The sequence below is a fragment of the Typopeltis vanoorti genome, chromosome 10 (genome assembly GCF_054136105.1).
Source record: "Typopeltis vanoorti isolate ZY-2024b chromosome 10, IOZ_Tvanoo_1.0, whole genome shotgun sequence".
In the NCBI taxonomy this organism is placed as follows: domain Eukaryota; kingdom Metazoa; phylum Arthropoda; class Arachnida; order Uropygi; family Thelyphonidae; genus Typopeltis; species Typopeltis vanoorti.
This window is the reverse complement of record NC_143558.1, coordinates 139,876,030-139,890,445: the sequence shown is the minus strand read 5'-3', so window position 1 is coordinate 139,890,445 and position 14,416 is coordinate 139,876,030. Positions and strand designations below refer to the sequence as shown.

General features: G+C 35.7%; 1 protein-coding gene across 2 annotated transcripts in view; it reads left to right on the top strand.

Annotated features, from left to right (window-relative positions):
• Positions 1–14,416, top strand: part of LOC150102838 (protein kinase C-binding protein NELL1-like) — a 299,735-nt gene that overhangs the window by 108,511 nt on the left and 176,808 nt on the right. For both annotated transcript variants that reach the window (XM_090398962.1, XM_090398963.1), the window contains exons 4-5: positions 4,700–4,970; positions 12,337–12,409. In XM_090398962.1, the coding sequence (XP_090255088.1) occupies positions 4,700–4,970; positions 12,337–12,409 (344 nt within the window). The remainder of the gene's footprint in view (positions 1–4,699; positions 4,971–12,336; positions 12,410–14,416) is intronic.

Sequence of the window (14,416 nt, the reverse complement as noted above, 5' to 3'; positions counted from 1 at the left end):
AGATGCCATCTCAGTTATAATCAGCTGTGCTGATGTTGTGACCAAATCCAAAATTCTTGAACCTCTTATTCCTTCTATTACATGTTGCCTAAGACATTTGTCCCTCAAGGTCTAGAAATTCCATTCCCTTATTATTACATGCATTTTTCTTTTCCCAATTTATACCTCCATAGTTAAAATCTCCCATAACAATCATTCTTCTTGCACTTGCCAAACTCATCTGCCTAAACATCTCCCGCTCCTCACCCTCTGTACTCCTTGACTTGTAGCAATACTCCACTATATATCCTGTCTTGCCCACCTCTACCTCACACTATATGCTTTCAAAACCATTAGAGTCACTGCCTTCCAAAGCTTCCACTCTGAGCACTAATAATAAGTCATTACTTATCATAAACAGTATTTCACCACCATGTTTTCCCTCCCTATCCTTTCAAAAAGTACTGTAACCTGCTACTTCTATTCCTTTTATTATATCATATTCCATCAATAATCAGTGATCCCAATAATCTTTGAACAGGCTGATACTATCAGTGCCACCAATTCATCTCCTTTATTCTGAATACTCCTGGCATTAGTATAAAACATAAAAATGTCACTGTTTCTATACCTGTCCTTATCCCCTCCTGACTCCACTGGACTCATCATTACTTAATGTAATGCTGAGGCCAGTGGAGTTTTCCTTCTCCTAAGCTTCTCCTATTCCTACAGGAGGCCACCTCTGCCTCTGCTACCATCCAGCCTGGTAATTCCAGTTTCCTTGCATTGACTCACCGACTAGTTCAGAGAACAGCAATCTCTCTCGAGATGCCTACATCCTTCCCCATTCAAATGCAAATGGTCTGTTGCATACAGTTCCTTTCTGTCCTGAAATGCCCTCCAAGCATTGCATATCCCAAGCCTCTTTTCTGACACATTCTGGCTATCATGCTATTCATTATTAATGTTCTTCTACTCAACTCTTCATTATCATACCTGGGCAACACATGCACACTATCTTCCCTCGCTGAGTTTTCTTCTGTACAACCTCAAGCATGTATCTCAGATCTCTCGCCACCCAATTTACACTGCCTCTCAAATCATTCTTGCCCACTATCGCAATAATTTCATCCACCCTTTCACCCCTCTTAATTGCTATAGCCACACTTTATATCATTCCTCCAGGCAAACACTCCTCTGGCATCTTATCTTGCATACCACGGATCATCGAGTCTCCATACATCATACTTCTTACCACTCTGTTCCTTAATTGCTCACCTGCATCCCTCTCTCTCTCTCTCTCTTCTCTAACATTTTCTTTCCATGTTCCCCTACTTACCTGCCATCTTGGCATCTCTCTATCCCTGGTTCCAGCACTCCCTTTCATTCTTCTCATTCCCTCTCTCCTGTTTCTATTCTCTCCTCTTCTATCATTCCCATAACTCTCTCACTCCTACTCTGATTCTCCTTGCATTCATCTCTTCCATTCACTTAATCTCATCTTTCACACTTTTCAACTCATTCCCGGGACATTCCACCTCCTCTTTCAGTTCGTCTATCTCTCTCTCTCTTTGCAATCTACCCACTCTTGCTTTCCATTCATCCTCCCAGTTAAGACTAACTCCAAAAACTTCACAATTATTCAAACTTTCCCCACTCTTACTTTTATAAATACTTTTTTATTTATATTTTGCTCATTATTCTCTCCCTCTATCACACTATTTGTCTCTCTAGGTCAATCTTCTCCCACCTCTGATGCAGCACTGCTGAGGTTGGTTATGGTAACCATTTCCTACATTTTACACATATATGTTTACTACCACAAAATCAACTGCAGGGATGTGTACATACCACAAGCACTGCATACTACAAAATCTTGTAATATGCAGTGTGTAGTATGCTACACAAAATGAAGTCCTTAAATGGGAGAGGACTTGGTGACACACCATTCGTAATTTGAGCTGCAGCCATGGACTCTAAAGATTTAAAAACTCTATATTTTTGAGAATAGTGATATTCTGAAGAGTATATGTAGTAACCTGTGGATATACCATTCAAGCCAATCTCACTTTTAACTGATAAAATCCAATAACTATTTGAACCAATTTTTCTCTAAATGAAGATATCCACAGAATTCCTGTTCCTTATAAAAGGTATCTTAGAATGCAAAAGATTTTTTTTAGAAAATTCCAATTCATGCGACCTTCAATCAGCCAACCAAATCTGCCAGCTGCTTGTACCTTTTCCTAAAGACAGTTTTTCCTTACTGTTTGAGTGTTTACAAGATTCCATATTCCTCTAACTTATCTTATTTTGGTCGCACAGAAAGATTTGTCAGTTTAAAAACTATATTTTTGAATATCAATGCCATATTCAGCTTTCTAGTTCTCAAATCAAATGAGGACTGGCTCACTATGGAATTGATGACTACATTCACAGTGTTCTTTGGGACAACATGAAGAGAGTTGGAGACAGAGTTGTAGAGTAGGTGCCCTTCCTTGATGAGGGTGTTGTAATAGTAATAGTTTGTTGTTATTATTATTAAGTCATATTTCATCATCATCAAATTCCTGATATATACCCTCAAGGGGTGTACAGGATATGATAGTACTACATGAAAAATTTACATCATCACCTACTTCCTATCTACAATTTTCCTCCAAATCACTCTGTTAAATGTCAAGACTCCAATATTATCAGGTCTTATATTTCTGTCTTCTCACATTTATAAATATAAATATTGGCCAAATCTAAATTGTAATGACTGCTTTTATATTCTTACATGACACTTCAAAGGACTACTTGCTAGAGGCCATTCTCCATTATATGAACTCCTTAGTTCTCCATCTACATTCCTATGTCACTATCCGCCATCTGTGTACACAATGCCATCTACTACCTACTAGCAGTATTTTTAAAATGTATGAATGTATTCTTTGGCCAATTCACATGTGTGGGATGAAAAACCTTAAGTTTTTATGAGGGGGAAGGACCCTGCTACCTCCTTATTGGATCAGCTAATATACTTGCATTAAAAAAAAAATAAAGATACCTCTTGAATAATGAGAATCTAACTCAGGTCTTTTTCATTAAAAGGATGCATGTATTGTCTGTCCTCCAGCTGTGCTACGGAGGCACCCTTAAGTGTGTAAAATACGTACTTTTTTTATTATGTCCAAAAGATCCCATTGTAATAAGAGTTTCACAGATAAGTATCATTCTTTAGCCCAGGGTTTCTCAAACTGTGTTCCGCGGAGGGTGAATAGGTGTTCCGCGAGAAGTTCTGGAATTTGTCATTTTAGTTTTCTAAGCATTTTTCATGAATAAATATTTTATAGTAGAAATATTCTGAGGAGAATAATATTCTGAATAAGTCAAAGCTTAGACCCAGAACACCTAATGACATCTGTGTATCGTTAAGTTTCACACATCGAAACCTTTCAACATTTGGGAAAGGGAATACCGCTGTTTATGACAGGTCATAAAAATTGCTTGCAAGCGAATTATAAGAATGGTGGCATATCCTCTGTTCTTAAAACTGAAGGAAATGACATCTGTGTAGCAAATGTCAATGACCAAGCGGCATGTTTTTAAACATGGAAATATTCATATTATCGTTAATTTTCACACATCAATATCTTTCAACAATCGGGAAAGAGAATACTGCCGTTTAACCGATCATAAAAATTGCCTACAAGACGATTACAACAATGGGTGGCATAAACTGAACGAAATAACATCTGTGTTGCAAATGTTGGTGACCAATCAGCAAGGAAGTATAAAGAAAATTTTTCCACTGAAATTGAAGGTCAAGGTACTCTAGATCTGGTTCTCAGATCTAGTAATACTGAATACTTTCTTCGCAAGTTCGTATTGTAGTGTGTAAGTGCTTGTTCTGAAACTGGAGTGTTGTGATTTTTTTAAAAGTAATAGGAATACAGATTTAAATTCTAATATGAATAAAAGACAAGGCACTTTGTTTAATTTTGGTATTAAGAAATCTCTTATTGAAGGTGTTTGTGACAGAACAGATAGTGAGTCATCCATCTCAAGCCTATAAAGATCTCCAGGATGTACAAAAGGAGTGGAAAACTACCAGCACATAGGAGAAAAAGTCTGCATTCACTCGTAAGTACTTATAATAATATTATAAACATATTTGGTGATCAGAATAGGATATGTCAATGAAAATCAGCACAAATTAATTTAATGATGGTTTATTGATGCTTTAATTAAATCAATTAAAACATCAATTAAATCAAACTTTAATTGATGTTTAATTAATTCTTAATTAATACATTACAAAATAACCAAGGTGTTCCGTGAAAATTTCAGGATTTGTGAAGTGTTCCGTCGTAGAAAACGTTTGAGAAACCGTGCTTTAGCTCATACTAAGATGTTTTATGTAAAATTAAATAAAATAAACAGTACAGATCTTTATTGTGGTATACCTACGTCAGAAGTCCTGTAGGTAGTGTTACTTGGCAATATTTATATATTTTTACTATTAATTAAGTTTTATTACTTTATTATTATTGGAGATCACATACTAATCTTCAATGAAATTTCTTGATCTTTAAAATGGCAAGTCGTCTTATGATTCTCTGCAGAGGCTTTGACTCATATGGTGTGTAGGTTTTAACATTAGCTAATAAAACTGTAATGCAATTACAATTCTATAAATTATCTAAGTTTTTAATCTATAATTCCTTTATTTTAGGTTCCTAGAACTGCAGAGCAGTGGAAGAAAAAATGAAATTAGGCTACATTACAGTCATCGCAATGTTGTTCGTGTAGAAACATTTCCTTATCATCTGGCAGACAATGCATGGCATCAAGTTGCTGTGACATTGAGTGGCAGTAAAATTGACTTATTTGTGGATTGCAATTCTGTATTTAAGCGCATTGTTCATGAGGTAGATAGAAATTTTACAGGACGAAATTTATCCCTTTGGATAGGACAAAGGAATTTTAGGCATTTTCTTTTTAAGGTATGTAATCTTTAGCTAATTTCTTGATTAGTTTAAATAGTAAGAAGTCAGATATGATTATCTTTGCCAAAGATGTTGTTATTTTCCATATTATTGTCTTTAATTTAAGAGTATGTTGTTCATAATTTATACATGCCTTTATCACTGCAACTCATAGGATAATTGCGATGTTGAAGTGAACCTTGACATGAAAGAATAAGGAAGTCATTTTGCTTCTTTATAAGGCTTTGATAAGACTGCACCTGGATTACTGTGCACAGATTTGGTCTCCCTGGTTCCAAAGGGATAAAGAAGCTGTGGAAAGGGTGCAAAGAAGAGTTACAAAGATTATCTGGATTATGGGATTTAGATTATGAGGACAGATTATGAGTAAGTGGATTACAGACTCTGGTAAACAGGAGAAAGAGGGGGTGATGTGATAGAGGTCTATAAACTTTGAGTAGGTGTTATAGGATAGTGTCAGATGAAATTTTTTTTATATGGAGGGCGGGGGAGAGAACATGGGGGCATCCATGGAAGTTAAGTTTGTTCATAGTCAAGAAAAGGGGTAAGAGATTTTTCTCCCAGAGAGCAGTGAGTGAGTGGAATAGTTTGCTTTTAGGGGGTAGTGTGAATGAATTTAATGGAAGGTATGACAGCTGGTTTGGGTGATTTATAGTCTCTGTTGATGAGTCCTTGACTTATTATTATCCGAGATCCCTAGAGGTCCCGAATAATGATAATAATTTCTTGTTTAATAAAATTTATTTTCTAATGAAGAAAAAAAAAATAAAATTCTGTAGCTATCTCTGAGAATTTTCAGAGATAGCTATAGAAAAATTCAGAGAATTTTAATAATATGTTGATACAGCATTTTGCTTCTTGTACATGGAAAACATGACTTCTGCATTGATTTAGCTTTCAGTATCTCTACAGGTCTAGCTCGTGCTGATGAGACCTCAATGAAGATTTAAACCCACCTGGATATTGATCCTTCCCATAATGCATACTAACATGTCAAAAAAAAAAAAATGTTGTAAATTATTGGTTAATGAGGCAATTGATTCGAAGTCAACAACCTCTATATAAAAGTAGGCTAGTTGTGAAAATATTGCATGTCAAACTTTTGTTTGCTTATAGCTTGTTTTCTAACCTAGTCAAAAAAACTTGCAACTGTTTTTGGGAACTCTGTTGCAGAAGACAGATTATATGATGGGAGCTTACTTATTGTCTTTGTACCTAACCTTTTCAAATGCATTAGGATATCAAAAACAACACTTCAATACTCCAAACATTTTCATGGCATTTACCCAAAGGTAAATAAAGGTAAAGATAAGAAAAAAAAATTCTCTTTTAATACACTAACAGAATCTATACTGGTGATGATTATTAATTGAGAGTAAAGATTGTAAGTTTGTTCCCAAGATTAAGGTGAATCGTGAAGGGCCATGATTGCAAGCAAAGCTAATGCATGGGCTGATGTACAAGAGAAATGGAATGCAGGTTTTAGATGTATGAAGTGAATTAAATGGATGGAATAGATTTAGTTAGGTGTTTAGAGAAAAATTTGTGTTCAAGATACGAGGGTGATCTGAAAAGTACTCTGCCTAGCAATGAAAAAACGAATTTATAATTTCTAAATTATTTTTATTTTTCAACATAACTCCCTTAAGGCTAATACATTTATTTCAGCAATGCTCCAGTGACATTATCCCGACCCTGGAGTGGTTCTCAGTAAGATCTGTAAAATACCCCTTTACAATCATCTCTTGATTCGAAGAAAAACGCTTGCCATCGTGAAAGAGTTTTAGTTTTGGTAAGAGTTAGAAGTCAGAGGGAGCCAAAGCTGGGGAATAGGGTGGATGTTCCAACAATTCATAGTGCAGATCCCTTAATTTTCCCATTGCCAAAACACCTTTGTGGGCAGGTGCATTGTCATGTGCCTGATGAAAGATGATTTTTTCCCTTCTGGAAACCAGGTATTTTCTCAGGAATTTTTTCGTCCAATCTGGTTAAAAGATCAGAATAATATTCCCTGGTTATTGTTTTACCCTTTTCAAGATAATTAATGAACAAAATGCCTTTGGCATCTTAAAACACCGATGCCATGACCTTTCCTGCTGATGGAACAGACTTTGTCCACTATTTTGACTGCTGTTTGGATTTTGGTGTGTAATGGTGAATCCAAGCATCCATAGTAATAAATCAACACACGAAATCAGTTTTATTCTCACTAAAACACTCCATGCACCGTTCAGAGATTTTCATGTGAGTGTGTTTTTGATCTGCTGTGAGCAAGCTCGGCACCCATCTTGAGCAAAGCTTTTTCATTTGCAATTCTTAATGCAAAATATATCCTACACGTTTTTTTTAAAATGCCTATAGTCTCAGCAATTTTACCCACTTTGACTTGCTGGTCATCCAATACCATATCATGCACTTGATAAATGACTTCTGGTCATTTATCGTGCACTTGATAAATGACCAGAAGTCATTTTTATCTTAACTAAAACATTTATCAAATGTTTTAGTTAAGATAAAAAGCCAAATGGCTAGTTTTCTGGCACCTTAATATAGAAAATAAGGGGATAAACATCCTTTTTTTTTTAGCCAGTAGCAAAACTAAAGATCGATAACTACGATCTATAAGTTTCATGCCGAAAAACTATCGGCGAAGGCAATTCGAAGTAAAGGTGGAGCAAGCTCCCTCACTATTCTTGATATTTTCTCATAATGTAAAACACAGCTCCTAGGAGATGTAATACTGTCATTACATTATGAGGAGAGGTCACTACCCAGACCTGCTTCAACCTTTTTTGAGGTCTCATCAGTGAGTAGGTAGACCTGGAAGATATCAAAGCTTAGTGAAAAGAACTTGCATACCTTCACTATACAAATGCCATAAAGGTGTAATTATATTTTAGTTAAGATAAAAAGCCAAATGGCTAGTTTTCTGGCACCTTAATAAAGAAAATAAGGGGATAAACATCCTTTGTTGTTTTATAGCCAGTAGCGAAACTAAAGATCGATAACTACGATCTATAAGTTTCATGCCGAAAAATACGATCTATAAGTTTCATGCCGAAAAATACGATCTATAAGTTTCACTAAGCTTTGATATCTTCCAGGTCTACCTACTCACTGATGAGACCTCAAAAAAGGTTGAAACCGGTCTGGGTAGTGACCTCTCCTCATAATGTAATGACAGTATTACATCTCCTAGGAGCTGTGTTTTACATTATGAGAAAATATCAAGAATAGCGAGGGAGCTTGCTCCACCTTTACTTTGAATTGCCTTCGCTGATAGTTTTTCAGCATTAAACTTATAGATCGTAGTTATCGATCTTTAGTTTCGCTACTGGCTATAAAACAACAAAGGATGTTTATCCCCTTATTTTCTTTATTAAGGCGCCAGAAAACTAGCCATTTGGCTTTTTATCTTAACTAAAATATAATTACACCTTTATGGCATTCGTATAGTGAAGGTATGTAAGTTCTTTTCACTAAGCTTTGATATCTTCCAGGTCTACCTACTCACTGATGAGACCTCAAAAAAGGTTGAAACCAGTCTGGGTGGTGACCTCTCCTCATAATGTAATGACAGTATTACATCTCCTAGGAGCTGTATTTTACATTATGAGAAAATATCAAGAACAGTGAGGGAGCTTGCTCCACCTTTACTTCAAATTGCCTTCACTGATAGTTTTTCGGCATGAAACTTATAGATCGTAGTTATCGATCTTTAGTTTCGCTACTGGCTATAAAACAACAAAGGATGTTTATCCCCTTATTTTCGACTTCTGGTGTTGTCACTTTTTGGATGTCCTTCATGTGGATCATCTTCTAGGCTGGTACAGTCACGTTTAAACTTGGCAGCTCATTTCTTAATTGTGGAAAATGAAGAAGAAGAGTGCCCATAAATGTTTATGAACTTAGAATGAATTTTTTTGGCATTAAACCTTCCTTTACAAAGAATTTTATAATAACACGATACTCAATTTTATGCATTTCATGGGATACAGACAACACTTTTGCTTCAGACAGCTGTATAAAACAAACTACTTGATATAATGACTTGTAATTTCACATCGATATTTATGACAGATATACCAACTTAGAAAAAAAAAATCATGTCGATAGTGTTACTATCTATGGTTGAGGCCGAGAATTTTTTAGACCACCCTCGTAAAAGTGCAGTTCAAAGTCGGGGAAACTAGACTATTAAGAGGATGAGGGGATGTAAGTGAACATGCATTTGCAGGCCCTATGGGCCTAAGGGGATATTATATATATATATAATCATTTCTACACATGAAAGGCTGCTAAGCTTATAGCAAATAAATGATGCATATGCTGGGATCAAAGTAATGAATTGTTGTTTCTTTTAAAAAGTTGGAGTTGTAGTACTGTGAAAAATAATTCATGGGGAAGGCTGTTCCACAGAACTGACCTTGATAGAATGAAAGGTGATTAGGAATAGCTAGTTCAGTGAGTCAGCATTTCTCCTGTAGAAGGATGTCAGGCAGCTGTTGCTGTATGTGGCAGAGATGGAAGGCATAATGGATGCCAGTTCTGCTGAACAGGCCCATGAAAATATCTGTAGAAGAGCCACAGTGCAGAAACTGACTATCTGTGAGACAGTAGCTGAAGAGTTTATTAGAGAAAGAGTAGTCATTAATCACTGAATTACTCTACTCTGAGCAACAAGAATTTTTAGTGAAATTTTAGGTGCACCATCCCCAAATGTTGAGAGCAGTATTCCAAGATTGGTGAATTTGGGATTTGTATAGAGCAAGTAACTGAACAGATTAAAATACTAAATGATTTAACAGCGCCCTTTCCAATAACTTGAGGATTAAAATATGGCGATTGTCTAGTTCCAATACTTTTTTTAACTTGGGTCTAGAATACATTATGCAATCATTTTGCATAATGTATTCTAGACTTCAATAGATACTACAGACACTCTAATACACAAATTAGTGCCGATTGTGGCATATGAAGATGACAATAACACCTTGTCAATAACTGGAACATATCTGCATGCAATGCTAGATTTGTAGTTCAGTTTTTATTTTGCATTTAAGAGTTTAAAACTACTCAGAGAATGTGAGATGATAAAATAAATATTTGACCCACACCCACTACTCTTATATACATATCAGATAGGGCTAAAAATGAATCAACAGAAAAGTAAAATGTTCATTAATACTACAGAGAATCATTTAACCAGTGCAAGTGGGATATTTGGAAACCTTAAAATAGTAAAAGTTGAACAATTAAAATATTTAAGAGTAATGATCACAAGCTAATCAAATGAGCTGGTAAAAGTGCAGAATCGAATAAAGAGAAGCAATGACACTTTTTATTTTTATTTTTATTTTTTTTTTTATTCAGCTCAAACTATATCTGTAGCACAAATATAAATCAATAATTTATCCAGTTATCTTCGGATGTGAAATCTGGTTATTTACAATGAGGATAGAGGAATTGATTTCAGCTTTTCAAAGGAAAATCTTTAGAAAAATATTTGGTCCAGTGAATTCCAGAGACCATTATCATGAAGAGACCATGATAATGGTCTCTGGAATATCATAATCTTTATATATCTGATATAACCATGGGTTATATCAGATATATAAAGAACCAACAATATCTAGTATAATTAAGTTTAAAAGTTGCAGTGGTCAGAACATGTTTTTTTCATATTAAAAATATGATGGTATTCTTAATTATTGGAGGCCTGAAGTGGCTTAAAAATTTCCCTGACTGGTCTCTAGAGCAGAGTTTCCACTATATGAAAAGAGAAAAAAAAAAATCCTTAGCCTACCCACAAAACCTTTCATGGGATCCACATAAAAAGTAAAATTTTTGGTAAAGACCAAGAAGAGGAAAAAAATGCCTGGACAGCAGACATAGTTGAAGGCAACAAATCCAGGATGCCAAAGATTGATTTGGGATATAGGGACATAGGAAGAGGGAATGCCAAATTTTCAGGAAGCTGAGGATGCTATAAGAAAGACTAGGAGTAAATCAGTACAAGAAATCTGATTGACTGTTGAGCATTGTCAAAGATAAGGGGAGAAGAACTAAGATCTTTTTTCTAAGAACTTTGCTTGTTATTGTATCTCTGATCCCTAATCCCTTGTAGTCACTATGTGATACTTGGTTGATTACTTCAGTTAATGAAGCTTTTGCAAGTTAATTCTGATTCTGTTTTACAGAACTTCAATGGTTCACTTTTTTTGAGTGCATTTTGTTTTCTGGATTATTTCTAGTCTTCCTTTGTTACTTTTAATATCAAATTTGCCATAGAAATTTACTTTAGCTACACATTCTCTGAATACTTTATAGCAAATTTTATTTTAAAGGATAATGCCATCTATATAGTATTAAAATCTAAGCTTAAATATCTACTGTATTGACATCTGATTTAATATCACTTTATACAATAACAGTGTACAGTCGAAAGTATCCTGGCATGGATTGTCATATCTGACAGAACACGTGTATTTTCCTTTCTTGTGGTTAGAAATTGCAGCTGACAATTCAGAGGATAGTTAATACATAACAGGCTATCAAGAAAATGGTACCGTTTTTTTTTTTTTGTTTTTTTTTTTTGAGCAATTTTATGTATTACACATCCTTAACATGTTGACTGCTATGTCAGGCAATAGAAGGTATCATCAAAACTAGACAACAGTGCATCATACCTAGCCAGTGGATGATATAATACTCTATTACAGAATAGTCCACATCTGACCATCCTATCCTATCTTAATTTACGTTCGTGCATAGACCTACACATTTTACCATGTCGGTCTTCTGAACTGAAATCCTACAGAATAGGTTGGTTACTCCTTATTCCTGGAGGTGTCCTATGTCTGTAGAAGCGTGTGTTCACAGGACTTGTTTGCCTGTTCTTGGGGATGAAAAACCTGAGTTTCTGGGTAGAAAAGCCCCCTACATCAGTATGAGACTGGCTAACTCACCTTTAGTTGAAAGAGACCAGATAAAGGTTCCTCACGTTAGACGGGAATCTAACCTAGGTCTTTCTGACCAAAGGGCTTAGTCTATACTGACTGAGCTACGGAGGCTCATATCTGACCATACCTTAGGTAAAGATGTGATGTACTCTGGTTGGAAATGCTTGCAAAGGGCTCATTTTGCAAATATCTTTAACATTATGCAGTCGGTATGTTATGAATATAAAAATTCAATGAAATTCAAAAAAACTGTAGAAACTTATTTTGTGAAAATGTTCATCAATTCATAATGCCAACAATATAGGGAATAATTTTAATGTTTTCCCTTTCAGATATCTGAATAGACAATTAAGTTTTTTCACTATTTCATACCCTAATTTGTGATCTATTTTTAAACATAGGGAATATTGCAAGATGTTAAAATTGTTGGAAAACCTCATGGATATGTTCTACAGTGTCCCCATCTTGATACAGGTAAGTTTAACATGGATTTTTTTTTTTGCCAGGGGGGGGGGTATAGGATGGAGAGCAGTTAGCTACTTTTTTATTTATACTCAAAGTCAATGCAATTAGAGGATGGGTGAATTCATGAAAAATTTTCATATACTAGTTAACAATCCCTTTGACTTTTTATATGCAGCAATCCATATCCGCCTTGTTTGGGGTTTGGTTTAGGTTAAATTAGAAATATATTCTGGGATGAAAATGAGGGTAATACACACTAGTATATATAACATACTTAATTTCAGTGGAATAAATTACTACCTTGCTTATTAGAGGTGTGAAGTGGATAGAAAAATAAAAATATTTGGTTTTCAGAGCAGGGTTCCTAGATTACTTAAATCAACCTGTTCATGGTACTCGTGTGCTGTTTACAACCATTTATGATGGGTGAGATTGTCATAACATGCCAAGTCACCACTATATTAAAGAAACTTACCTAATGGTCTGTTGATCAATAGTAAGTCTTCAGAGATATGTCAGGAATGGATTTCATGAGGTTCTAGTTTCATCATTTTTTCATCAATTTTGCAGTTTCATCAAGTTTCTGGCAATGTATACATTTATGATAAGGATCTACCAAAATCATTAGATTGTGCAAGGAATTGAAATATGATGGAGGAGAGAACAACACGTTAAGTTAAAGTCACCCATGTTCCTGTAATCTTTCCTGGATGGTCTTACAGGGCTCATGTTATACTAGTGAAAGTTTTTTTGTTCACATGTAAGATAAATCAGCACAAATTGGTATACTTAGTTGGAAATGATATCTAGATAATTATTCAAATTAAGTGGATATTGAATCCAACGTTATTTCAAAGCTGAATAGAGAAACTACAAGAGTTTCATGCTGAATATCGAAACTATAAAAATTTCGGTGGATCCAAGCATAAGCAAACCTTTCATGACAAGGGCAACTTATTATTATTATTATTATTATTATTATTACTACGGGCTACTCCAGGGAGTCCTTAGACTCATCGAGGGAGGCCCTAAACATCATGTTCACACAACTGTTCAACATTCTCACAGTATCTATCATACCTTGCCTTGAACTCGCTCACTGTCCTAGCACCCACAACAGACTCTGGCAGCTTATTCCACTCATTTACCACTCTAAAAGTAAAGAACCCAGCTCTAACACCCCTGCTAACCACGCTCTTGCCCAGCTTCCATGGGTGTCCCCTAGTTCTCCCACCACCAGTCCTGATCTCAAAAATATCCTCTGAATTAATCCTATAGAATCCTTTTAGCAATTTGAATGTCTCAATCATATCTCCACTCCTCTGCCTATCAACTAGTTTCTGCAACCCACAAATCTTCAATCTATTCTCATATGGTTCATTCCATAAACCTGCTATCATCTTAGTCACTCGCCTCTGGATCCTCTCCACCTCCTCCCCATCAAGAAGGAACCGAGGTGACCAAATCTGGGCACAGTAGTCGAGATGAGGTCTTATCAGGGCTCGGTACAGAGGTACAATAACTTGCTTGTCTCTGTTTGTCAAGGTATTTTTCAACAACCAAGTGAGTTGATGAGCTGATTTAGCTACTTTTGCAATGTGCCCCCTAAATTTCATCTCCCTATCCACCAACACTCCCAAGTCCCTGGCCTCATCAATCTCTTGGAGTACAGTTCCGCCAATGTGGTATACTGCTGCTAATCTTTTCACTCCGAAATGCATAACCTTACATTTTGTCACATTAAATTGACATCCATTCTCCTTAGTCCAGAACTCCAATCTATCTAAGTCATCTTGCAAGACTTTGACATCTTCTGCGTTCACTATCGCCCTACCCAACTTTGCGTCATCAGCGAACAAATGAACTGTCCCACTTAGACCCTTCCCTATATCGTTAATGAACAGATTAAACAGCAGTGGTCCAAGAAGAGAACCCTGTGGCACACTACTAGTCACAGGCCGTCTTTTGGACTCTACTCCTGAATAAACTACTCTTTGATATCTCTCCATCAACCAC